The sequence below is a fragment of the Equus asinus genome, chromosome 15, assembly GCF_041296235.1.
Source record: "Equus asinus isolate D_3611 breed Donkey chromosome 15, EquAss-T2T_v2, whole genome shotgun sequence".
Lineage (NCBI taxonomy): Eukaryota > Metazoa > Chordata > Mammalia > Perissodactyla > Equidae > Equus > Equus asinus.
In genome coordinates this window covers 36903706-36930942 of record NC_091804.1, presented here as the reverse complement: position 1 = coordinate 36930942, position 27237 = coordinate 36903706, and the positions used below count along the sequence as shown (strand labels likewise).

Genomic DNA, 27237 nt, shown 5'->3' with positions numbered 1-27237 from the left:
TATGCCATCATTTGATTACTGCCTGTCTCCCCACCTTGGGCTGTGAACTGCATGGGAGCTGGGCCCACATCTGTCTCGCTCACCTCTGTGATCTTTGCACCTGGCACAGCACCAGCACAGAGACACTGCTCCGCTGTAATCTGCTGGAGGAATGGCCGTTTGAAGGTACCAGTGTCTGCCCCCACAGGCTCTCAACTCCACATGCAGACCCCTGGGGGGGCTTCTTATGCTTCTCATGCCCCCCATTCTGTAGCTTTGCCTTGAAAACCCCTCTCATAATGGGGCAAGCAGAGAAGGAGGTGAAGCTTCTCCAATGAGAAACAAAAAAGCGTTCCAAGCTCTCAGCTTTTCCGCCTCTGCTTTTGCACATCTCAGAAACACCTACTGTCCTAGTCAGCTGGGGCTGTCACAAAGCACCACAGACTGGGTTGTTTAAACAGCAGAAACTTATTTCTCACAGTTCTGGAGGCTGGAAGCCCAAGATCAAGGTGCCAGCTGACCTGGCTCCCGAGGAGACCCCTCTCCCTGGCTTCAGAGGCCGCCTGCTCGCTGGGCCTCACGTGGCCTTGCCTCAGTGTGTCCGAGGGCAGAGAGACAGAGATCTCTCTCTTCTCCTCTCCTTACAAGGACACCAATCTCATCAAGAGGGCCCTACTCTCGTGACTTCATCTAACCCTAACCACCTCCTAAAGGCCCCATCTCCAAATACCATCACACTGGGGGCTAGGGCTTCAAAATACGAATTTTAGGAGGATACAAACATTCAGTCCATAATACCTACCAAATACCCTCCCCCACCGCTGCAGTAATGAGGTTAAGAGCTGGCTTTTAATCATCGCTTAGAGTCATGCTGCCCAATATGGTGGCCAGTAGCCACAGTTAGGTTTATGTTATAATTACTTAAAATTAAACAAAAATTCGGTTCCTCAGTTGCACCAGCCATATTTCAATGCTCAACAGCCACACGTGGCAAGTGGCTACCACACTGGACAGAGACTTATGGAACATTTCCACCACCACACAAAGGTCTACAGGACAGCACTGCCCGAGCGAACTATTGTTTACTGAACCCCCTCCTGACCCCCACACTAACTCAGTCTCTCCAGCTGTTTTCGTCTGTCGTCTCCAGCAGCTTTTGGAGATGGGGGTGACCAGACCAAACTTGTTATACACCCAGAGGCACAGACCATTCACTTGAGCTCTACATGTCCTAAATCCAGAAGGCTTCAGCTCAAGCAGGAACCAACACACGTGAAGGTGATGAGAAGGTGGCCACCGGGGTGGAGGCGCCGCACGGCGCGAGAGGGCTGACGTGCTGGAAAACCCACCCACTGCGTCGCGTGCAAAAGACTTGCTGATTCACACCAGGAAACCTGACTTCAGTCCAGGAACCCAAGAGGCGCCAAGCCTGGCTCCTGCCTTGACCGACAAAGTGAGACCAGGCAGATTCAGCCTGCTCCAAACTGGCTGGGCTGGGACAGCCTGAAAGGCGCTGCTGCCACGAAGAAATAGGAAATAACCCAATTCACCAAGAGGAGGCCACTGGGCTCCAACTGACTTATGACCACGCCTATCACTCAAGGCCTCGGGGACACGCCTCACTGACGAAACAAGCCAGAGGTGGGGAGCAAAAGGGGCGATCTTTCCAGTTCCCCAAGTCACCACTTGGCTTGTCATTTTCTCCTTCCATTCCTGGTGTCATTCCATGACCCGTGGTTCCAAGAAAATATGGAACCAGATCGTAAGACAAAGGCATAGAGACCAGCCTTATACATGTCTGTCTGCTTCACAAGGTACTTTAAAGACAGTGTTTAAATCAGTTGCCGATATTGAAAAAGAATGAGATTTTACACTAAAATATGCTTTTGAGGATTACCTTGAAAAATGGAAAGATTTGGTCTCTGCGGGGCCCCATTCTAGTGTGGAAGCAACTAGCTGAAGCTGAGTAAGACCCGCCCCCAGCTTTGATGGGCATGTTCCCTCCAGTTTGCCACAGTCCCCACCACTCCCTGTAACACTGTACCTGCTCACTTCTCTAATTTAGAAGAACCACATCCATAGAACTCACAGAATTCAATCCACAGAACTGCAGAATAATCTAAAAAAGAGTAACAATTTGTTTCTGACTTGAGATACAATTGTTTCTTTCCAGTTTGCCATTTGTTTTTTGTTTTGCTTGTTTGTTTTTGCTGTTCTCACTTTACCTCTGGTCTTCTTTGCCATGCGAAAAAAAAAAAAATCCATAGTCAAACTTGTCCATCTTCTCACTGACGGCTTCTGGATCTCTGAGACAACGCTGGAAAAGCCTTTTGCAATCCAAGGTTATAAAAATTTTGCTCCTTCTCATTTTAATACTTTTATGGTTTTACTTTTGACATTTTAACTGTTAATCCACTTGGATTTTTTTTCTGGTATCTAGTAATAGGGGTGGATCTTTTTTTTTCACCAGATGGCTAACCAGTTGTTCCAACATCATTCACTGAATGCTCCGTCTTTTCTCACTGACCTAAGACGCCATCTGCCCTCAATGCCAGATTCCCTGATACGTTTTGTCTTTCTGTACAGCACATTCTCCTCTACTAGTCCACTATTCCATTCCCATACCAGAACCACGCTGTTTTGATTATTGAAACTTTATAATATGTTTAAATATTGGTATGCCTAAGACCTCATTGCTCTCCTTTGGCACAGTTTTTCAAGTCTAATCTCTTAGTTCACAGAAAAGGAAACACAAATCGGTCAGAGATCAGGAAAGATGCTCAACCCCGTAAGACACACTTACAAATCAGTACTACACTGAGATGCTGTTGTTCACGCATCAGATTGGCAGAAGCCCCAACAACCAGATGGCACCGAGCTGGTGAAACAGGCACTTTCAGACGCTGCGCGTGGGAGTTCACACTGGTAGATCCCCTGTGGCGGGTGGCTTGGAGATAGCTACCAAATTTAAATACAGACTGTCTCCTTGACCCTGAATTCCACTTCTGGAAACCTGCCCTTCAGAAATACTTGCAGGAAAACAAAATGATGCACATATAGGATTAATCATAGCTGTAGAGGCGGTAATTGCAAAAGACTGGAAACACCCAACAAGGAGCTGGTTACAGCTGACAGACACATCACTGAAGGCCTATCAGAATAATAGGCACCTGTGAAAAGAACGAGGCAGCTCTTTCTATATACTGACTCAGACAGTTCTCCAACATACATAGCTAAATGAAGAAACCAAAGTGTGGAAGAGTGGGTATAGCATGTTACCTATGAAAATCAGAATATACACAAGTGTTTCTGCCATACATGTTAATGCCTTCCTGAAAGGCCATGTGTTGTGCAAATCGTGCACTAAAATATTGGAGCTTATAGGAAAAAGGAGGGTTGGGGCAGAATGCTCTGAAACAATGCAACTTTGTAACCAGAGCATTGACAAAAGCAATAACGATCCCAACAAAAATAATAGCACAGTGAAAAAAATGAATAAGTAAATAAGTAATATACAGAGAAGTGCCACATTAAATAGAGGACTTTGCTTTAAAAAGGAGGCGACGGTATCTTGATGGAAGGGGATGTAAGGACGATGGAAGTGTTGAATGATGGAAACAAGGGCAAAATGCACAAAGATTGGGAGAAGAAAATGAGGGGAGAGAATGCGTCCCCAGGCACAGAACTGTATTCCCACCAGGCTTGTTGCCTTTCACTGTGCTACGTATTTTGCATTCAGCTGCTGTTACCACATGTGCTGGGAAAACACACAAATGAACCAGTGCAGGAGTACCTCCACTTCCGGCCAAGACTGGGTCACAGGGGCTGGATTTACCCTCCCACATGAAATAGTTTAAAGACTAGATTTCCAGGACTGGCCCTGTGGCTGAGTGGTTAAGTTCGTGCGCTCCACTTCAGCAGCCCAGGGTTTCACTAGTTTGGATCCTGGGTGCGGACATGGCACCGCTCATCAAGCCATGCTGGGGCAGCGCCCCACGTAGCACAACCAGAAGGACCCACTAGAATATACAACTATGTACTGCGGGGCTTTGGGGAGAAGAAGAAGAAGAAAAAAGATGGGTAACAGATGTCAACTCAGGGCCAGTCTTTAAAAAAAACCCCAAAACCCCCCATAGATTTCCAAGACATTGGGCATCGGGCAATGAAAGTGAGCAATCCTTGAGAGAGTGGAAAGAAGAGGTGAGCCTTAGGAAAGCCCCAGTGTGGAGAGTTTCCAGGGAGGGGACCCAGGTGGCACCCAGTTGTCACTCTGAGTTGAAGAGACGCAGCCACAAGTCCAGGGAGGCCAAAATAGTTAGAACTCACAGAGTACGGTACCAAAAAGAAAGGCATCTGCACTGAGAGGCTGCTCTGGAGACTTGCAGACATTTCCCCCGGAGCATCCACCTGAGTACCGATTAGCACACGCCTGTGGGGAAATTACTCAAGGCTGGGAGAGAGGCACGTGAAAAGATTAGGAGGAACAATCCTCAGAGCTCATAACAGAGTCAAGAACAGCTCCTGTTCCCACCAGCCAGGTTGGAAAACCTCACAATTCACGGGGCACTGGGTAGAAGGTTCAGAAAGGTCTGCCCGGGTCATGGGAAAAAGCCATTAGGTAGAGAGATCCCTAGACCAAATGCGCCTCTGCCCTCCTGAATGAATTTCGAAGCAAGATTCAAAGACTCTAACCACTTCCACATAACTTAGCTTCATCCCAGAACAGAGCTCAAGAACACTCACAGGAATATAAAGATATCTAGCACCCAAGAAGGTAAAACTCACCATGTCTAGCATCCAATCGAAACGTACTGGGGATGCAAAGAAGCAGGAGAAAATATGACCTTGATGAGCAGAAGAATCAATGAAAACTCAGAAATGACACGGATGACAAACTCAGTACATAAGTACATTAAAACAGCTAACATAACTGTATTCTGTCCGGTCAAGGAGCTGGAAGAAAGACTGGACACTTTAAGTACTGACAGGATATTAAAAAAGATCCAAATCAAACTTCTAGAGATAAAAAACTATGAATGAAACCAAAAAAAGAATGCCGAGTGTAATTAAAAGCAGATCAGATACCATGGAAGAAAAGATTAGTGAACTTGAAGACATGGGGGGGATATTTGAAGACATAATGGCCAAAAATTTTCCAAATTTGATGAAAACTATAAACTCACAGATGTAAGAAGCTCAGTGAATGCAAAGAACTAGAATCATGAAGACGACTCACGAAGTCACATCAAATTCAATTGCTTAAAACCAGTGATAAGGAGAAAACCTTAAAAGCAAATGAACCAATGCAACTTCCGAGTTACACTGACATCATTTCCATATTTATGAATCATTTATGAGTAAATTCTTGTCACAGAAATATGCAATATAATAGACTCCGTGCACATTTGTGTATATTTGCAAAAGGAAACTCTGGATGGGTTCACAAGAACCTAGTACAAGTGGTTAACCTTGGGGGTTTGGAAATTGAGCGGATGTGGGATAAGGGTGGGATAAAGATTTCTGTAGATGTTTAAACTAGATAAACGTAGAACCTGCTCAAAAATTAATATAAAGGAAGAGTAACTTTAAACACATCTCTTTTTCTTATTACAAAAGGAACTATGTTGGTGGGAGGGGAAATAGGGAGAGATGGCTAACGGGCATGGGGTTTCTTTTTGGGGTGATGAAAATGTTGTAGGATTAGATAGTGGTGATGGCTGCAGAAATTTATGAATATAGGAAATCACTGAACTGTACCCTTTAAAAGGATGAATTTTATGGTATGTGAATTATGTCTTAGCAAAAAAATAAACTAAAATGTAGAAAAAAGGGAATGCATGCATGTTCATAACTTTAAAAAACTTAGAGAATCAAAGAATTATAATACAGGAAGGAGCCTAAAGATCATCACATCCAGGGCTTCTGAGTGAGCACACAACATTCGTTTGGAGAGAGGGCCCCTGTTCAAATCTACCTGGGAAAACTGACTGCTGGATTCCATTCTTGGTGAGTCATAAGGCGCATCAGTCTGCAAAGGCTCTGGAAAGTCCTGCAGTGAAGACACCTGTTAACTTGGTGCTACCCACTGTTTACCAAATGCATTTGACCCTGACTTTCTCTGACCTTGTTATTCGTTCAATGAGCACTTGTGAGCACTGGATTATGAAAGTTCAGTGACTTGTCCGAAGTCACAGCTTACTGGTGCCAGAGATGATGTCAGATTTCAGGAAGCCGACACAAACTGGCCTTGGAGGTCTCGGGCTGAGATCACTGGCTTACAAACCCTTTGACTGGACTTTTAATTTTCCTACGCATCCTTGAACCACACATTTCCATGTTGCTCCTGAATGGCTCATGTTGGGTTCTGAGCTCCAGGACTAACATTCCCTGGCCTTTGGTAAATACAAAAGGGATTCCCATTGAGAGGGTCCCACTGTTTTAAGTTCCCCTATAACGCAGAGTTCACCCGATGGAGGCTTTCTGCTGACGTGGATAGCTCAACAGTCTCAAACTAGTCTTCCTCTTTTCTCTTACCGTGACTACTAACTAAAACTGAGAGTTCAGGGAAAAGAAGTGAATTTGGGAAGCACAAAGACCATCAAACCTGAAATTAGGATGAGAATAATGACAGTTAACATTTGTAGAGCACTAGTCTGTGCCAGCGGCTGTTCTAAACACTCATATCCTTTAACTCATTCACGCCCCATGCACAGATGCACTTGGGATTCTCATCTTACAGGGGGAGGAACCAAGGGACTGAGAAGTAACTAGGCTCAAGGTCACACGGGGGTACTTTGCAGAACTGGGAAGTTAACTCAGCCTGACTTTAGAGTCACTGCTTTAAACTATCATGTTACCAAAGGAACAATGGGAACGATAACAAGGACACCCCATCTTTATGGGCCTCATCCGGTATGCCCACAAGTCACTCCACTTAGTCCCCACGACGGCCCCATGAGGTCATCTCTCTTGCTGCGATGCCAGTCCTACAGATGGAGAAACTGAGGCACAGAGAAGTCAAGCGCCTCGTGGAAGTCGTGTTGGGGGTGGGGGACACATCCAGACTGCCTGTGGCTCAGGTCCAGCGCTCTCAACCCCTCCACGGGACCAGCGAGCTCTGGGAACACACTCTCAAGGTGTTTTTTCCTATTCTTTTTAATCTTTGCGGTCATTTCTGTGAATAGCAGTGTTTCAGGGGGAGAAGCCAAAAAGAAACCAAAAAAACCAAACCCGTAAGAAACACATTTCAGCTGTAAAAACCCTCAGGTGAACTTAAAAAAAGAAAGTAAACAACCGTGCAAAGGCCGAATGAGTGCCGTGAACTCTTCTCTTTTACGTTGACTGCACGTTCGGTGGCGGGCCAGTGAAGTTATCCAAACAGACGAGGCTCTCAAATCTGGGCTGGAGGGGCGCTGTCTCTGCGGAAGTTTCTGGAAGTTTCTGAGACTAGGTAAAAGACGTAGGGGGAGGCATCCCAGCTTATCGAATGTTTGCTCTATGACTGGACACCAGCCATTGTGCTGCCGTGACTCAGTTTACTCATCTGTAAACAACGGGGTGGTCCCTACTGAAGTTCTTTTCGCCTCTGCAAAATTATGATTTTAATTCTTATAAAGGAAAAAAGTCTCATTCCAGCTTCATAAATGTGGACCAGTTTCCCTCCAAGTCAGTGCTTTCGGGCCTAAAACTCCATCAGTCTCAACCTCCCTCTTCATTCTCTTCTTAGCGTGAAAACGAAGTCCGACCTGTGTCTTCCATTCTGAAATGTGCGCAGAGCCGTCTGAGGGTTTATTTCTCCTCTGGAGCAACTCGAAAAAAAAAAAAAGTTAATAGGAAGCACATGGGCACGGTGTGTGAGCGCTCTGTGTGTTTGTGTTTGAAAAAAATCCTTCAGGACGACTATGTCAGGCTTGCAAAATGCCTGGGCTGTCTCAAGAGCAGTTTATGGCCATTAGCATTAGACTGACGGCAGTTAATTGGGACAAAGTCCAGCTGCTCCCTTCTGGCATCGGGGCCAGGAGGACAATAAGAAAATAACCTGGATTATTCCTGTGGTCGGGTGGGAAGCGAGCAGGAGACGCGTCTCGATTTTGAGGGGCTGGTGGGGGCTATGTCGGGGGTGGGGTCCAGGCCAGGACTCAGGCATGCAGAATCATCATCTAGATGGAGTGTGGAGCATGGAGTGCGGAGGGGGGATGGTGTGGGGGGGTACGTGCCTGGGCTCTGGAGTGCCACTGCCTGGCTTCAAATCCCACTGCTCCAGCCCTGTGACCTTGGGCAAGTTACTTTACCACTTTGTGCCTCAGTGTCTCCACCTGTACGAGGCGGTAATGCTGGAACCCACCTCACAGGCTATTGGGAGGGTTAGGGGAATGGTGTACGCAGAGTTGAGGAGTCCTGAGGAGTCCAGGAAATAGCACTTGAAGGACCAGCACAGGCTCTGGTATTCTAGAAACCCAAGTCTGAATCCCAGCTCTGAACACTACTGGCTCTGTGATCTTGGGCATGTCACCTTCTCTCTCTGAACCTCACTTTCCCCATCTGTAAAGCAGGCTTGACGGTACCACCTCATGTAGCTGCTGTAAGGACCAGAGAAGAAATAACATTCTTCCCCATGTCCTGGTCCAGGAGGGCTCCTGTTTCCCTTTTCCCGCCTCATCTCCTCTACTCGCTCCGCCCAGATTCATCAGTCTCCTTTGGAGTCCTTCTCCACCTCTGGGCCTTTGCTCTCGCTGTTCCCTCTGCTTGGGCTGACCTGTCCCCAGCTGCTCAGGTGGTCGGCTCCTTTTTCATGCCTTGGGTCTCCCTAAGCTGGGCAATGTCCGTTACCACTCCCCTCACCGTTGCCCATCACACCGCCCTGTTTTTGTCCTTCACAAGCTTTATCAAAATCTGTAGCCATCTATTTATTTGTTAACTGACTAATGTCCATCTCTCTCTATGGGGGAATTAATTGTCTTCGTTGACTGCTGTGACCCCAGAGCCCAAAAGGGTGCCAGGCATAGAACTGGTGCTCAATAAAACTCAAAGAACGAATGAATGGATGGGGAACCACTCCTACATAACTCAACTCACTTATTATGCAGGGGGAGGGTGCCAGAATGTAGGAGGGGTGCCAGAATGGGGGAGGGTGGACTGTGTTTGCTGTTCACCCTCTGTAGCCTCAGAAGCTCTGAGGCAGTAAGTTCCGTTTCTACTGGCCGAGCTGGAAAAACCTGGCTTGAGACTGACCCAAAAGCAAGTTCAAGTTCAGGGTCTTCTAAGTCTTTATTATTGGGATCAGAATCATAATTCACTCCCCACGTGGAGATGGGTCCTGGCAGCTTATGTCCTTCAGTGGAACTCAGAAGGCCACTGTGGGGAGGCAGAGGTGACAGCAGAGGCAGAGGAGGCAGGAGAGTACCATGGCTAAGAGTGCGGGCTTTCGGTGGGGGGGGTTGGGATTCTCCCAGACGCCCAGGAGACTCCACTCAGTCCCTTTGATTGCAGTCAAATCTAAATTCCTTGGCCTGATGTTGGGCAGATAAGTCATTCCCTTGATGCCTCAGTTTCCTCTTCTGTAAAATGGGAAGAAGACCAGCACCAATCCTTTGGAGCATCTTGAAGATGGTATAAGATCCAGCAACATCACGTGGCAGGCGGCGAAGATCTGGCCAATGTCAGCTGATGGTGTCACCAACAGACTCCGATGCAGATCTTTATTTGGAAGTTATTCCAAGGACTGGGCATTAATGCTCATCATCCCCTTTCTCTTGCATACCCTAAAGTCATTTTCCGTCCCTTCTCAATGATTTTTCCTGAAAGGCTGCCCTTGACATCCATTTTTATTGTTTCCTTAATTAAAAAGATGAAGTGACAATACTTGCAAATAGTTTTTTTTCCTGAGGATTTGCCCTGAGCTACCAGCTGTTGCCAATCGTCTTCTTTTCTTTGCTTGAGAAAGATTAGCCCTGAGCTAACCTCTGGGCCAATCTCCTTCTATTTTGGATGTGGGTCACCACCACACCATGGGTGACAAGTGGTGTAGGTCCATGCCTGAGATCTGAACCTGCGAACCCAGACCGCCGAAGTGGAGCACGCAGAACTTAAACCACTCAGCCACTGGGCCGGCCCCACAAATAGTTTTTTTTTAAAGAAAAGAACAGTCACTCATTGGTCCTCCACCTTGTCATTAGCCCTTCGTTTTTGCATTTTACTTTTCAGACCCCTGGTAGTCATTTTAACCAGCTTTCATAAAGGAATAAAATACCAGGATGAGGATTCCCCAAATGACTGCCACCGACCCTCTGTTCCATGCATCAGCCCCAACTTGCTCCCAGGGAGGCGCCAGAGAGGAGAAGGGGCTCTCGGAGGGTGAAAGAGTGGAGGTGGACACAGGAGAACCCAGCACACCGCCTCTTAGGGTTTGTGGAGTGGGAGTTACCCACTGGAGTTCCTTCTTCCTTTTCTAAGGCCACCCTCTGGGAACGCAGAGCCTTGAACCTGCCGCCCGGGATGACAGCCCCTTTACCCGCCTGCCCCATATTCCCCCAGCTGGCATTTCTCTGAGTCTCCAGTGGACCTGCCAGTTCCATCACGCTTCACATCAAAGCCAGCTCCTGCCCACAGCCCTCAAGGCCCGGCGTGATTCAGCCCCGCTCTCTCTCCAAGGCTCCCTCCTCCATCCCTGACTCTGCTCCAGCCTCGCTGGCCTTTGTTCTGTGCCTCAAACGCATCAAGACATTTCCCCTCCATACAGCTTTTGCACTGGCTCTTCCCTCTGCCTGGAATGCTCTTCCCCCAGGTCTGACATGGCTGACCCTTTGGGTCCAATGTCATCTCTTCCAAGAGTCTTCCCTGATGACTCAATCTAAAGTTACCATATCCCACTGCTCCTGATCCTGCAGCTGTTCACCAGGCTCTATCCAAACACCGTGTTTATCGGCTTCCTTGCACCCAAGCCCACCCCAAATTAGCCAGTTTATCTGTTGTCTTCTTGACTGTCAATCTCTCTCTCCTGCCGTGTAATTGCCACGAGGGTAGCTCTCACATCTATTCTGTCCACCACTGTAACTCTGCTACTTGAGATAGATCCCGGCACATAGTAGGTGCTCAATAAATCAGCTGAATAAAGAAATGAATGACTGGGCACCCAACTCGGGAGGTGCCTTAGAGACCAGCAGGGAGGGGCCGCAGCGCCACACTGACCGTGCATCTGGTAGGTGTACGGGCTCTGTCCAGTGGGTGGGGTGCTGAAGCTGGAGCCATAGCTGAGGAATCCACTCTGGCCGGGGGAATGGTTCAAGCTGTCTTCTGTCTTGATGCCTTTGAAGGGGGAAAAAGAAGCACCAGGGACATAAGATTAGGATGCTTCCTGTCACCTGCAGAAAAGCAACTGAGTCAAGACAGCACGCAATTTTATCAGCTTCCAAACCAGGAGTTGCAAACTGGTAGCTGGTGAGCTGAGATGAGCCTACAGACATATTTTGCTTGGCCTGCATATTTTTAAGGAAAACCTGAATTAGCTCCTTTTGTTTAAAAAATCAGCAGATTTCACCCAAAAATCTGGACTTATAGCTCTCTTGAGCAACGAGATGGTCTAGTGGCATCATGCCTGTATTCCCATGTGATGACAGGCTGCCCCCAGGAGCTCCCCATTGGTGTGTTTCCCATATCACCATGGCTGGTTTTAAGGTGCTATTTTTCATTGCTTTTGTACTTTTTCTTTTTTACATTCTAGGACACTATCAAAAGTGGCGAAGGGAAAGGCAGGCCAAGAGCATCTTGGATTTTGCACATGTGGTCAGTTTCATGCTTCCTGCCTGCCCCTGAGGGCAGTGAGTTACAACCCCCTACACCATGGAGTGAAGCCATGTATGGTGTAAACAGCCATCAGCATTTCGGGCGAAGGTGTTAAAGGAAGCATCCTTCCTCTGTAGAGAAAATGCCACTTAACCCTAAGGCACACTCTCCACCCTTCTCGTTGGGGGGGCCTGCTTATCTGACACGCTTCCTGAAAGCACAGGCACTGATTCCATGAGCAACTGGCTGGGAAGGGAGGGGCGCTACCAGCAGTAGCCCACACGTTGTATTTTTATTGAAAATGTAATAAATGCACTGTAGAAAATTCAAATAGTACCAAAGGCATAGAGAAAAGTATCTCTTCTATCCTTGACCCCAAACCTCCAGCTCCCCTTCCACAGGCGACCACTGTTACCAGTTTCTTGTATCTACCTCCAGACATGTTCTGTGCAAATACAAACTTATGCATGTATGTGCAATATATATATATTTTTTTCCTCTTTTTTAAAAATAAACTGGAGCAGTCTATACCGTTATACATTTTCCTCTTTTTTCTTTTGTTACTTGACAATACATGATAATGATCATTCTCCACCGCTTATGAAGTTCTCTCTTACTCTGTATTTATGGCTGTGCCGTATTCCACTGTGTGGCTGCCTCGTCATTTAACCCCTCGTGTACACACACATCTTTCTGTTAATCCCGGTATTTGGAAGTGCTGAGTCCAAGGGCAAGAGCATCTTAAATTTTTATGGATGCTGCTAAACGGTGCTCCCCGGAGGGTAGACGGACATCCTCTCCATACGATAAGCGGGTGTCTGCTTCCCTTTTGCATCAAATGCATTATCAAACTTTGCTTATCTTTCTCTGTCTTATAGCTGTAAAGAGTATCTCAATGCTGTTTAAGTCTGCATTTCCTTAAAGAACATTTCTAGTTCCGGGGATGGTTTTGCAATTGTGGTTTCCCTCCTTCTCACTCATTCATCCCCATAAATGAGGCGAATGCTTAGTGGGGTAAAAATGATGGAGTTTGGGTCTGGAGGCCTGTGCTGGAGTCCTGGACGGTTCGCTTCGTTACTTGGTGACCTGGGCAGTTTCTCCTCCAACCCCAGCTTGGGAGTCTCCTCCCTTGTGAGATAAGATGCTGATCCCACCAGAAGGTTGTCAGGAGGTTAAAGGAAGGGGAGAGGATGAACATATAGGGCTCTGACTGGGGTACTTAGAAGCACACATCTCTTTCATCCTCACAACCATCCCACAAAACAAGCAATACTGTTCGCTCCCTTTTAAAGATGTGGAAACTGAGGTTCAGAAAGCCAGGCCACTCAACTGGGGTCTCGCAATTAGCTGATAACTCTGAAGTCAAGGTTTTCCTCTCCTTCTCTTGATGCCTCTTACCAACGGGTGTGAAAGGACTTTATGCAGTAGACGGTGCAAGACTTCAGTAACAACGATGATGAGAGCAACAAGCACCTTCTTTTGCTCAGTCTGCTAGGAGCGGGTAATGGTTTACTTGGTGCAGGCTGCCTCCTGGTGCACCTGGAGTAAAATCTAAACTCTCTGGGTGACCAGGTCCTACAGGGGCTTGGCTCATGCCTCCGACCCCTGCCTTCTTCAGCTCCTTCGCTCACCCTTCTCGAGCTGTGCATTCGGCCACTCTCATTCATTTTTGTGGCTGAACGGAAATCCAAGTGAGGACCATCACTGCCTATGCAGCCAGTCCCCTGACGATGAACTCTAGGGTGATTCCAAGGTTTCTGCTATCACAGCCCAGGATGGAATGGATGTGCCTCCTCACGCAATGTTAGAATGTTTGTCTAGGTTGGTTATAAGAAGCGGAATTGCTGAGTCAAAGGTACATAAATTTTTCATTTTAAATAGATGCAGACAAAACTGCAAAGATGTCTTTAGACGCGGGGCCTTTGCACATGCTCTTCTCTCTGCCCTGGAACGCACTACATCCCATCCCCGTCTTTACCAGGCTGATGCCTTCTCATCCTCAATTTCTCAGCTTAAATGTTGTTTCCCCAGAAAGGCCTTTCATGACCTAAGTCAGGCCCTTTCCCCTGAGTCCCTCCACAGCACCCCACTCTTTTCAGGGAACTCATGACAGTTCATCTGTTTACCATCTGTTCCCTCCTTAGGCTGAGAACTCCTGGATGGCAGGGCCAGGCCCGTCTTGTCCTCTGTGGTATTCCACACCTGCCTCACTGCTGGGCACACAGTAGGCGCTCAATAAATGTCTGCCCAATGAACAAATATGGAAGAAAACAAAATAAAGGTTTTCACATCTCCTTTTGTTTGCTAAGTGGTTGGATCACAAAATTCTAATTTATGAGGAAAGGAAGAGACTCTGGCAAGCACGTGAAAGGCTTTAGTCCTGTAAATCAGGGCGGCCCAACTGTGTCCATGGACCAGTCACCAGCTTACCATGAGAAAGTACAGAAACATCTAGAAACTTTCGTAGCAACTTGACATCGTGTGACATCTAAGGTCATATCTCTGGGCTTCTATTTTGTATCACTGTTTTGTTATTTTAATTTCATTTTTCTAGTAATTCATTTTTATTGCATTTTACCAAAGTATCAGTCCACAAAGAACTGGAAATTAAAAAGCAAAAAACAAGTACCGGGCTTTTAGCCCAGATGAGTAGCACTGCTCCAAGAGACTAAGATCAAAGGAAATCCGGTGAAGGTCCGGTTTGGGGACAGTCTGACCACATCAGATCTCCTGCTCCCCAAGTGTTTCTCGTGAATATCTTTGTGGCAAAGAGAAGGAGGCCTCCATAAGATGCTCAGGAACCACCTACAGATTTTGCTGTCTTTAGCTCTTGGAAGCACGATAGTGAGTGCGTGCATTTCAGAAAGCATGTCAACAACAGTGATGCACGGGGCATTCATTCATTCCACAAACATGCAAAATAAGTCTACATCGGGGGCGGCAAACTGTGGCCCATGGGCCAAATGTGACGTGCTGCCTGTTTTCCTAAATAAGGTTTTCCTGAAACACAGACACACCCACTCATTTACGTATCTTCCGTGGCTGCTTTCGAGCTACAACAGTAGCTTGAGTAGTTGTGATAGGGAATGTATGACCGCAAAGCCAAGGGTATTTACTATCAGGCACTTCACAGAAAAGTTTACTGATCCCTATTCCACATAACGAGATGCAGAAGCATGATAAACAGCAAATCCACGGGTGTGGGTGTCTCTGAGATGAAAGGGAGGCAGACCTCCCTCTATTTTTTATTTTTTAAGTTGGATGGTCAGTTTGTGGCTGTTGGTAATATTACTCTTTATGCTTTTACCTATGTCTTAAACGTTGTATAATAAATTGAGGGAAAAAATACTCAGTACTCCCAACCTCCTTGCCTCTAGTTTGCTCAATTGTGTTATTTCCCTGAAGCTATTTAAACAAAGGTAATACTACTATTTGCCAAGGAGCAATGAGAAACACTTCCTAACAAGATTCAACAAGGTTTGTCCAGACAGTGAGCAAACACTGCTTGCTCGGGCACAGGCATATGGGAGGGAAACGGCTTTTCATGCCACCTGTCATTCTGCAGTGGCACGGACATCCCGTGTGTGTGTGGCAGCCTGGCTTCTACTGCATCGATGGAGCGTTTCCCACGGGCCAGGCCCTGAGAGCTAAGCCCTTCATATAGATCAAGGGTATGGGTCCATGGGCCAAATGTGGCCCACTGCCTATTTGTGTTGATAAAGTTTTATTGGAACACAGACACATCCATTCGTTTACATAGTGTCGGCTGCTTTCACGCTACAGTGGCAGAGTTGGGGAGTTGCAACAATGACAGTCTGCCCCACAAAGCTGAAAATATTTGCTAGCTGGCCTTTACAGAAAAAGGCAGCTGACCTCCGACGGAGATGACCTCATTTAATCCTCACAACAGCTGTGAGGAGGCCAGACTCAGCATCACTCCCACTGCACCAACGAGGAAACAGAGGTGGCTTGCCTGGGGTCTTGGGACCAGCAAGAGGCAGAGGTACAGTGTGAACCGAGGACGTGCCCTCTCACCTCCTATGCTGTGGGTCAGGGAACAGACTGACAGTAACTAAGACGGTAAAATGACTTTGAACCAAATTAATTTCCACCTGACACTGTGTTTTGTCTGGGAACAGGGTTAGTTTTCTTGCTTTTGCTGAAAAATACAACGGCTTCATTCTTCTGGGCTGTCAGCCAGGCAGGGTAACTTCCATGTGCTTGTGTCACAGGTCTTCCAGCACAGGAGGGACAGAAAGTTAGAAAAGATGCTCACACCTGTTGGTGAAGCTGAGTCACAGGGAATCCCCTGGGATTTACAGAACGCACGCCGGGGCCGGGGAGCTCAGTGGTTAAGGGCTTGGACTCCAGAGCCAGGCTGCCAGGGTTTAATTCCACCTCTGCAGCCGACCGGCTGGGTGACCTTGGGCAAGTTATTTATCCTCTCTGAGCCTCCATTTATTTATCCCTCAAAGGAAGATAATGATAAGAACTTCCTTGTAGGCTTGAGGGGCATTAAAACAACTCCTGGACGTGGAGCACTGAGAGTCGTGGGCGGCGGCAACTTAACAACCGTGACTACGACCAACGCCTCCTCTGATGCCCCACCGGACTCGTCACTGCCACCTCCAGAATTGCTCTTGAATGTCCACTGCCCTGCCCCAGGCCTCCACCAGCGCCCAACTCCAGGCCTTATCAGCCTCCCAGCTGGCCTTCCTGTTTCTCCTCTGCTTCCCTCCAACTCAACCTCCCGACGGCGGCCAAGGTGATCCTTAAAAACCCAGATTGCGGGGCCGGCCTGGTGGCACAGTAGTTAAGTTTGCACGTTCTGCTTTGGCAGCCCGGGGTTCGCCGGTTCGGATCCCGGGTGTGGACATGGCACCACTTGGCAAGCCATGCTGTGGTAGGCGTCCCACATATAAAGTAGAGGAAGGTGAGCATGGATGTTAGCTCAGGGCCAGTCTTCCTCAGCAAAAAGAGGAGGATTGGCAGCAGATGTTAGCTCAGGGCTAATCTTCCTCAAAAAAAAAAAAAAAAAAGAGAAAGGAAAAAACCCAGATTGTCTCACATAGCCCTCTGCTTGTAGACCTGCGATGAGTTCCTGTTTCACTTGGAATAAAATCCTGAATCCCTCCCAGGCCTCTAAGGCTCCGCCCACCTCTTCCACCTCATCCCCCACTGTGTCCAGCCACTGGGCTCCCAGGCCTTGCCAAGTGCCTTCCCGGGCCTTCCCGCGGGCGGTCCCCTCCCCCGGATGCTCTCCCTCCTGAGCTTGCACAAAGTCCTCAGTTCTCAGCTGGGTCAGCACCTCCTCTAAAAGGCCTTCCCTGCTGGAACCTAATTTAGGAATTAATTAGAATTCAATTAATTGGAACTCATTTGATTCTTCCTTGCTCTGTTCTCTCCCATGACCTCCTCCTCTTCCTTTATATCATGCGTGATCATTTGAAATAACATAAAATTTTAAAGAATTAAAAAGTTTCTTTGCCCCTCTAGGCCAGAGGTTGAAGACTCAAATGTCTTCAGGGGACAGACAGATAATTCAAACAAGTGATGTGGGCCAGGTGGGGACCATGGCGAACTGAGGCTAACGGGGACAGCCCTACTCAGAGCCACTTACTCCTGACACAGAAAATATGGGCCCAGTGCTGCCTGATCTTTTTCTTTTCTGGTGAGGAAGACTGGCCCTGAGCTAACACTGGTTGCCAATCTTCCTCTATTTTGGATGTGGGATGCCCCCTCAGCATGGCTTGATGAGCTGTGTGTAGGTCCGTGCCGGAGATCCAGACCCGTGAACCCTGGGCCACCGAAGTGGAGCTCACAGCCTTAAATGCTGTGCCACCGGGCCAGCCCCATGGATCATTTGTTTTTTTTTAAGATATTAGAAATATGAATTCTTATGTAAACATTTCTCATTTTAAAATTGTTCATTAATTTAAAAAATGTCAAGTATATTTTCCTGGTTAAAAAACAAGCCAAAGGCCACATTACCCATCAGCCTTCACTTGGCAGCCTCCGATCTAGACAGGAAGCTCCACAAACACAGGGCCCGCCCTGCTCGTGGACCACTGAATGCCCAGCATGGGCCCCAATACTGAACGAATGAACCAGCGAGAGAACGAGGCAGAGGTAGAGAGAGAGAAAAGAAGGCAAAGTTCAGTCCCTGCACGCCAGCCACGTCATCTGGTTGGGAAGACGAGAAGGGCGTATTAACTTTATGGTTGACGAAACTGAGGCCTGGAGGAGGCAGGGGCACTGGGTCTGGGAGGTGAGTCTCCCGCCCCTCACCCCGTGGTCTCTCCCCGGATGCCGTGGACGTGGCTGGATTGGAAAGCCGTCTGCTTGGCCATCCGTGGTTTCCACCTGCCCCTCGTCCTACTCCTGACATACACTTTCTCATATTCAGATCTGTTCTCCCGAGTGAGCCTGACCTGGCCCCTGGTTCCATGGGTGGACATGTGGCCAAATGTGGCCGACCAGAGCATTTCCATCTTCTCTGCCCCAGCGTCTGGGTCAGGGATGGCCATGGGAGTCCAGCGAGAGAGATCTCTTCAGCACCACAGTGGGAAAGCCTGCCTGAGATTAAAGCCCATGCAAATGGAGCAGAGACTAATTCCTGATATTATTGCTTGAGTAGCTGGATCCAACACTGCCTGAAGCCAGTCCTCTAAGATTTTTCAGCTCAGTTTGCAATAAACTCCTCTATTTCCTTAATCTAATTACCACTAGATTTTTGTCATAGGCTACCAAAAGAGCTTCGGTTGACACACAAATTAAGAAGGGAGGAAATAGCATGAATAAAAACCACAGGCAGTGTGATGACTAATTTTCTGTGTCAACTTGACTAGACTGGACGGGGCCACGAGGTGTCCAGACATGTGGTCAAACATTATTCTGGGTGTGTCTGTGAGGGTGTTTCTGGATGAGATTAACATTTGAATCTGTAAACTGAGTTATGTAGAGTTCTCTCCCCAATGTGGTGGGCCTCATCCAACCAGTTGAAGACCCAAACAGAATCAAAAGGCTGAGGAAGAGGGAGCCCTTCTGCCCGAGTGCTTGAGCTGCGAGATTGATCTTCTCCTGCCTTCAGACTCGAACCGAAAAATCAGCTCTTCTTGGATCTTGGGCCTGCTGACTTTTGGACCAGATGCGACACCATCAGCCCTGCTGGTTCCCAGGCCTCTGGGCTCAGACTGGAGAGCTGGTCTCCAGACTGCCAACTGCAGACCTTGGGACTGCTCAGCCTCCACAGTCGGGCGGGCCAATTCCTACGAGAAATCTCTCTCTCTAGACACACATCTCTATCTCCACCCCGCCGGTTCTGTTTCTCTGGAGAACCCTGACTAACGCAGAGGGACAGGTGAGCAGTGCGTGGCGAGCCTGGCTCACCGAGTCTCCAGCTCTCGGCAGGAAGGTTCTGAGAGTCCAGGTCTGTGGGTCTGTGGTTTTGCCTTCCCAGCACCCATTTCTCCTTCTTCTGATACCACCCCTGTGTTTTCCTTTGAGAGAGCCATCCATCCCTCATGTACAATCCATACGCTTCAACCTCCTTATGTCCCTCACCCTCACTCCTTGTCTTGTTCTAAGCATTGTCATGTGGCCAATTTGGGCCAATGGGGGTCAATATGAGATTCTGGTGGAACTGCTGGGAGTGCTGAGCTGAAAGGATGAAAACCCAGAGTTGATAGGCACCATCTTTGCTGCCACGTGGGAAGAACCAGTGCAAGAGTAAAGCCAACTCAGAGGAAAACATCTGAAGATGGAGGGAGACATCTTCCTCCTGATGTCATGTGAGCACCTGGATCCAGCCATACCTGATGTCAGCTGTACCTTTACATTTTCCAGTATGTGAATCATTAAATTTCCATTTTCCCTAAGCCAGCTTGGGCTAACTTTCTTCTTCTTGAAATTAAAAGAGGCCTTCATATAGTCTGCAGAACTTGAACTATATTTAAGGCGTCTATCCTTCTCCTCTATCTCTAATCCAAAATTAGGCTGGCTGCATTTAACTGAGGCCACAGGGCAAAGGAAAGACCATGATGTTGGGAACCCCGGGGGGAAAGCAGGGCTTGCTTTGGTACTCACTGTAGGAAGGGAGTCCATAGGCTTGTGCTGGAGGCGGGTAAGCCGTGTAGGGGCCGGCCTGCTGGATGCCCGCGCTGTACTGTGTCTGGCCGTAGGCTGCCATGGCAGAGGGAGGCTGGCTGGGTAGGATACGCGCGCAGGGTCTGCATGGAAGGAGAGAAGATTAAATCTCCAGGCCCAGCCCAGCATCCCTTCCTCCTGATTTTGGTCTCAACAGCACCATTTTGCTTTGGGTATTGACTCTTTCCAGGGCAGAGACAAGTGTGGTGTTCATCAAATCCCACTTCATTTCCCCTCTTCCTGGACACCAGGAAGAGACATTTCCTGTCTCGCTTGCAGTCAGATTAGATCATGTGGCTGGGTTCTGCCCAAGAGAAGGTATAAGCCGCTCCCAGGTCTGGCCAATAAAACCAACTTCTGCGACGCCTCCTGCCCTCTCTCCTCTTCAGGCAGCGACTGTGGAGGGAACAGGCGGAGAAGGCAGAGCCAAAATACGGACACAGGCTGGATGCTCGAGTCAGCGTGTGGAGGAGAGATCTCATCGGACCCACACTGAAACAAACCTTTGTTATTTGCGGTGTTTAGTCATGAGGTCAGCATTTATTGATTACTGCAGCAGAGCCTGCCCCACCCGGCCATTGTCCTAATTTAGACACCTTCCAATTGATTGTAGTTTGGCAGCGCTGTCAATCAAGATGCCCTGCTCTTGGCCAAGGGGTGGGTGCATGATGCAAGACCATCCAATCAGACTCTGCCCTGGGAATTTAAATCTTGGGCTGAATAATTCATTCCAACAGCCACACCAAAAGAGGAGCTGTCTTTTAGTTCCTTCCTATTGCTTGGATCCCAGAAGCTGTCCTATCCTTGGTCTTTCGTTTTTTTTTTCTTCTAAAGATTGGCCCTGAACTAACATCTGTTGCCAATCTTTTTTTCTTTTTCTTACCCCAGACCCTCAGTACATAGCTGTATACTTTAGTTGTGGGTCCCTCTACTTGTGGCATGTGGGATGCTGCCTCAGCGTGGCCTGGTGAGGGGTGCTAGGTCCGCCCCCAGGATCCAAACCAGTGAAGCCCTGGGCCACCGAAGCAGAGTGCGCAAACTTAACCACTTGGCCACGGGGCCAGCCCCTCCTTGGTCTTGCCTGAAGCCTGATTATTCCACTTTGACTTACATTTTGAGCTACTCCAAACCTTCCCCAAAAAGTCCTGGTGGTCTTACACCAGCCAGAGTAGATTTCTGCCACTTACAACTAAAGAACTCAACTGGATTCTGCCCTCCGTGGTGAGTAACAGGCTCCACGGGGCTGGGACGGGAAGGGCCGCTGACCTGAGACACCTGCAACGTGACGACTGCTACCCTTCACTGCGTTCTTATCACCAGCTGGGAACTGTGATACTCAGGCCCCACGGGAGCAGGAAATCTCCTCAGACGCTCATCTCGACACTCTGGGTGGGGGCTCTTGGCTCTCATTTAGGGAAGAAACCTGAAGCCACAGCTAGAAAGTGGGAAATCTCAACCTTGACCTCAGGACCCTACTCCAGAGCCAGCACCTGTAACAAGACTGCCACGGACCCAGCCCTGCCAGCAGCAGGAAAGAAAGTCAAGGTGGGCTCTTCCAATAGGAAGAGAGCAAGATGGCGGCCCAGGGGCCACACGAGGTCCAGGGGTCCGGGAATAGAATTTCTTTGGCTGGAACAGTTATTTATTTATTTTTATTTGAATTCATTGCCAATGTTTTAAAACCAGGAGGTCGCCCTCTCTCTCTCCCTCTCTCTCTCTCTCTCTCTCTCACACACACACACACACACAAACACACACATGCTCTTTATTTCCCCCTTCTCTTGCAAAGCAGACGCTTTGGCAAGCCTGGGTCTGTCCTGTCCTGTGTAGCGCCATCAGCTGGGTGTGAGGAGCAGCCACCTCTTGAGACTATCACCCTCTGTCTGCAACAGTCTCCATGGCCCACTTCACTTTGTGATGAAAACAGCTAACAACTCATGCCTACTATGTGCCAGGCACTGTCCTAATTACTCTATGTTGATCAGCTCGTTTAAACCTCATAACAAGCATGACAATCCTTGGGGGGAGGGACCATTCCTATCCCCATTTTACAGATGAGAAAACAGGCGGAGAGAGACTGAGAGACACACTGAAAGCACACAGCTGGTGCAGACTTTGAACGCTGGCTGCAGAGGCCATGCCCGCTGGCCCCGTAGATCACACACCTGGACACTAGCGCCACGTGCACCTGCCATCCTCTATCTAAGCATTCTAACTATCATGTTTCCCAGCGAACGCTCATGAGACCCCCAAACCCGCGTCTGATCCCATTCTGGGTACGTCACTCAGTGAAGACCTGTTCGTTTCCAGAGTTCCTCCGACATCTGAGGCCTCGTGGCAGGTGTGAGACTGATACAAAAGTTTACGGAGTTATAAAAAGATGTTCTCATGCGCTCTTTCGTTTTGACTACTACATGATCAAGGGTTAGGAACTTGTTCCAAAATGCATGACAACTCATTTGGGCTGGAGACGCCAGAACCACTCCTGGAAGGCGTTTGCTAGTCATTATTCCCACTCTGTGAGGCGCCTGGACACGCACGCGGTGCATCAGGACTTTGTGCTGAGCGGAGACCCTTACCTGAGAACGTCCCCGATGTACACCTGTCCTTAGGAGCAGAAGGTGGGAATCTGAGATGACCAACTCCTGCTTCCTAGCAAAACCTACTTACCCTCCTCGGAGTAAACGGGGCTAAAATGAAAACCCAGAGGAAGGACAGAGCAGCTCTCTAACCCGAGGCCGTGAAGAGAAGTCGGCCGACTGAACACAACCCCCAAAACATCTGGAGGGAAAGGAAGGTGGAGAAAGCATGTTCCTCGTATACAGCTGCTCCAGGGCCGTCACGGGTGGAGCGTGTCCAGATACGGAGGAGCTGACCATCCAGACAGGGCACGCTGACCGTCCGGCCAGACCAAACCCAGGGCTTCTCAGGTGCAGAGTGGCAGCTCCCTGAGGGCAGGCACGGGGGGACCCCGGGTAAGCCGTGTCCGTCCCCGAGCTCCCTCTGCCCCTGCGCACACTGAGGGGGGGCATTTATGCCGCCCGCTGTGTTGAGATCTCTGACTGGTCTGTCTGTCTGTCTGTTTCCCCCACTAGACTGGAAGCTCTCCGAGGGCAGGGTCTCTGTCTCACTCATCTCTGAGTCTCCAGGGCTCGGCAGGGGACTTGGCATGAGGAGTGTTGGGTGAATGTTGGAGCAGGAAGATAGGATAGAAGGAGGGAGGTAGAGAGAGAAGGATAAGGGGGTGGAGGGAAAGGGAGGGAGAAAAAGTGGGAGAGGAAAGGAAGGAGGAAAAAAAGGGAAACAGGGAAGGAGGGAGGGAGGGATTGAGAAAGAGTCTAATCATAGGAAAGAAGAGAAGGAAAGACTGAAAAAAAGAAGAAAGCCACAGCCAACACTGTCAGAACACTCTGTTCCAGGTGCCTTCTAAGCGCTTTTTACATGTTTTAGTTCATTTCATAGGCAGACATCATGATTGTCCCCTTTGTCCAGATGGGGAGACTGAGCCCAGAGGGGTGGAGTCAGTTGCTCAAGGTCGCTCAGCCAGCGAGTGCTGGCACTCAGACTCCAGTCCAGGGAGTCTGGCTCCAGAGCCTTTGCCCTCGAGAAAGAGAAAGAGAAAGAGGGAGCCAAGGAGAAACCAGAGGTACTCACCTCGCGAGGAGCTGGGACACGCTCGGAGGGGCCGGAGGGGCTGATGCCGTGATGCCTGGGGGGAAAGGAAAATTGGAAGGGCTTTAGCTGTCAGAGCAACGCTCCACAGAAGCTGTGACTTTAGACGGCAGCTTAAGCGGGAAGAAATCGAGAGCTGCTGCCAGGGACTTTCTCAACCACAAAAGCTCATCCGAGAAGCAACATGCGAGCGTTCTCCTCCTTGAAAACCCCTTCCGGGTGCGCCTTGTCTCCAGGTACTAATGGAAGGTACACAGGAAGAATCTATAGCATCTTGAAACATCAGAGGGGAATTCACACCCCACCCATTGTACAGATGGAGAAACTGAGGCCAAAGGGACAGAAAAAACGTGCTTGAGCCAGCTCACGTGACTAGACAGCAGCACTACTGGGACCTGAACCGGGTTTCCTGATTCCCAAGCTGGAGCCATTTCCACTCCAGGATGGAGAACCAGTCCCTCCCCTGCCTCACAGGCAACCCCAAGAACCCCAGAATGGCCGGCAGCCGTTGGCTTTGATTATCCAACATCCATTTCCCTTCTTCCAACGACATCACCTTGATGTTCCTCCCCTCTCTCCCAAATTCAGCCAGGGGGTTCGGGGGGGCTGGCCCCAACACTCAGGGAAAGGCAGACCATGGATCAGGGAGACGGAAGCGGCCCAAGCTCCTGATGAGGCTGTGTCCCTGTGCACACTGTATTCCTGGGCACCCAGCATCCAGCCATCGGCAGGAGACAATAATGCAGGAAGTGACGGAAAGGCGGTGGAATTCAGATGGAGGGACGTTTGCGAGAGGATAATTCCACAGATGGACAGTTCCCTGGGGAGCGTTTGGTGCTGCGTCATTTTTAACAACAGAACTCAAGGGCCTCACTGTGGAGCCCTGGCAAATGCTAGACAACGTGTGTACTGATTGCCAGTTCACGCTCCCTGGTATGGAGGGCAGAGGCTGGTGTCCTTGTGCCTCCCGAGAAATGCCCCCAGGTCCCTGGAGCTCCGAGCCTCTCTCAGCCCCTGAGCTGGAGGCTCAGCGGGCCAAATGTAATTCCAGCTCCTACCCTGCAGCAATGACACTCCGGGAAGGCTGCCTGGAGTCGCTGGGCCTCAGAGGTCCCCCCTGTGAAATGGGGAAAAATATTCATCTCCCAAGGACGGGTAAGGATTCAACGAGAAGATGATGACGACGCCCATCGTTTACCCAGCACTTGCTACGTGCCAAGCTCTCCTCTAAATCCGTTACCTGCATTAATTATTTTAATCCTCATCATCACCCCATGAGGAGGGTTCTATTCACACCCCCACGTCATCGATGAAGAACTGGAGGCCCAGAGAGTTCAAGTAACTCACCCAAGGCCACACAGATCATAAAGGATGGAGCTGTGATCTGAACCCAGGTGTTCTGGCTCCAGAGTTTGTCTTCTCCACCGCAACACTGCAGCCCACGATGACAGCCATCACCATCATAGCAACCAGCATCCACTCAGAAGTGCACTACGGGCCAGGCCCCGTTTTAACTGCTCATATGCATGATCTCATTCAGTGCTCATGACAATACCAGGAGGCAGGCAATGTCATTATCCCCATTTTACAGATGAAAAAACTGAGGAAGGCTAAGTGCATTGCTCAAGCCACACAGCGTGTGGGCACGGCAACTGGGACTTGAACCCAAACACTTCTGAGTCCCAAGTCCACTCCCCGGCTGGGTCAAATTCTGTTTGAGTCCCAAACCACTGGGGTGGGGGTGGGAGTCCTGAAGTCCATTTAGAGAGCTGCAACTAGACTAAAAAAGAAAACAGAATAGACAATATCACCAAATACTGCCCATAGGAAGAAGCAATTGTGTGAGACTTTTGTTCCAGTTATAGATACGAGAATGTGATGGGTGTGTGTTGTGTGTGTGTGTGTGCTGCATGACGGTGTAAAAATACATATTTCTTACTATGTGTCTTATTAAAAATAAGTTGGAACGGCAGTGGTCTAACACCATGGAAAGCCCCGGCACACAGCGGGTGCTCACTCAAGGCTAAGGCCCCTACTCTGGGTGTGCTGCCCCAGGCCGGGCCTCCCGCACCCCCTTCTCCACTCTCCTCCAGGACCAGAGAATGAACTGTCATTCCAAAGCAGCCAGTCTCATTATCGATCAAAGTCCACCGTTTGAGTGTGTTTAGTAATACATAAGTTACTGAATTAAACATTTTGAATATGTTTTCTTTAATAAATATGTAAATATTCATAACAATCTAAATCTACGGAAACATTCCTACGGGCTCGGATTAACTCGGCATCCTTACACGTTTGAAGCCATTTCTCCCCCACCACAGCCTCCGTGCCACGATTTGCATGTGTGCTCACTCCGGCTTCCTCAGTTCCTCGGCATCGTGGAGCAGCCTGCCTTCCCACACGGGCAGGTCTCCCTCTCCTGCGGTGCAGACCCAGAACAGTCTCCCTTTCCCACCCCAGCGGCCCCCGGGAGGACTGTGCAGGCGAGAAACAGGCATTCCGTCAAGGAGCATTTCCTTTTGCAGATTGCGTGACTTTTGAAAAATACAGGCTTTTTATCTATTAAAAAAAAACTGGTGTCGCATTTAATGTTTTCATCCTAGGAGACGTGGGGGAATTGAGAACCTACAAAATGGGTGCATTATTCCCATTATCCTCTTCCCTCCTCTCTCCCTCCCTTCCTTCTTCCTTTTCTCCCCGGTGAGGATGCTGCAGACCTCAGTGAGAATCCTGATGGAATGTGACGAGGCAGCGCTCTCCAAGCTCCTCCCCTTCTTCAGGGGTCTGGGGTGGGACGGTGTCAGGATGGAGATGCTCAGTGCTCTGGGGCAGAGGCTCCCCCGGGGCAGAGAGCCTCTCTCTCCCTCTGCTGCTCTTGCTGTGGTCCAGGGCTGTTAGTCCTCAGAGGTCATGAGGACCAGGAGGCCAACCTGCAGCTGTATCCGCACATGACCTGCACACCAGGAAGTGGGCCTGACAGAGTGGCCGTGGAGGCAACGCCAGCCCCCCTGTGAAAGGTGGAGGGGTGGGCATCACTGTCAGAGGGGCAGGCAACAACGTAGTCCTCAGTGCAGCCCAGACGTCTTTCAGTGAGCCCTCTGGATGCCCACTTCACCACTTCCGGAAGCCACTGTGTTTGACACTTTCTCCAGATGGCAGGTCAGAGCCAGACAGACACACTGAGGGTGGAGACATGGGAGGCCGGGCCAGCGAGCTTCCCGTGCAGCTCAGGAATGATCTTGCCTATAGGCTTTGCAGCGCCATGGGAGGCAGGCAGATGCTCTGGACAGCAGCATGGCCATCATAACCACAGCTTGCCAGAGCGGTAGAGAGGGTGTGGACTGTGGTCATGAGTCCCTCCATGATGCCAAAGTGTCACAGACCCTGGCAGCAGTGGTGGGTGGGGTGGGGGGAGGCGAGCATGCTGGCAACCTAGGGTGTGGTCATACTTCTCATGGTCACCCCATCACAAACATGGCGCCATCAGCACAAGGGGCAAATGACCCTTTCTCTCCATTCTTCCAGGGAGCTGCAAGCATCTTCAGGGTGGTGAGGACACCATGTTCAGCAGCAGTATCGCCCTCCCCCACCATATTGGTGGGATCTGGTGCCTGGCAGATGGAGATGGACTTCCCATTGACCACAGCTTCCTGTTGTCAA

General features: G+C 49.2%; 1 protein-coding gene across 4 annotated transcripts in view; it reads right to left on the bottom strand.

Moving 5' to 3' along the window:
* Positions 1-27237, bottom strand: part of EYA2 (EYA transcriptional coactivator and phosphatase 2) — a 251292-nt gene that overhangs the window by 139287 nt on the left and 84768 nt on the right. For all 4 annotated transcript variants that reach the window (XM_070486023.1, XM_070486022.1, XM_070486026.1 and 1 more), the window contains exons 3-5: positions 23560-23614; positions 19846-19988; positions 11167-11283 (exon numbers count right to left, since the gene is read on the bottom strand). In XM_070486023.1, coding sequence (XP_070342124.1) covers positions 11167-11283; positions 19846-19988; positions 23560-23614 — 315 coding nt within the window. The remainder of the gene's footprint in view (positions 1-11166; positions 11284-19845; positions 19989-23559; positions 23615-27237) is intronic.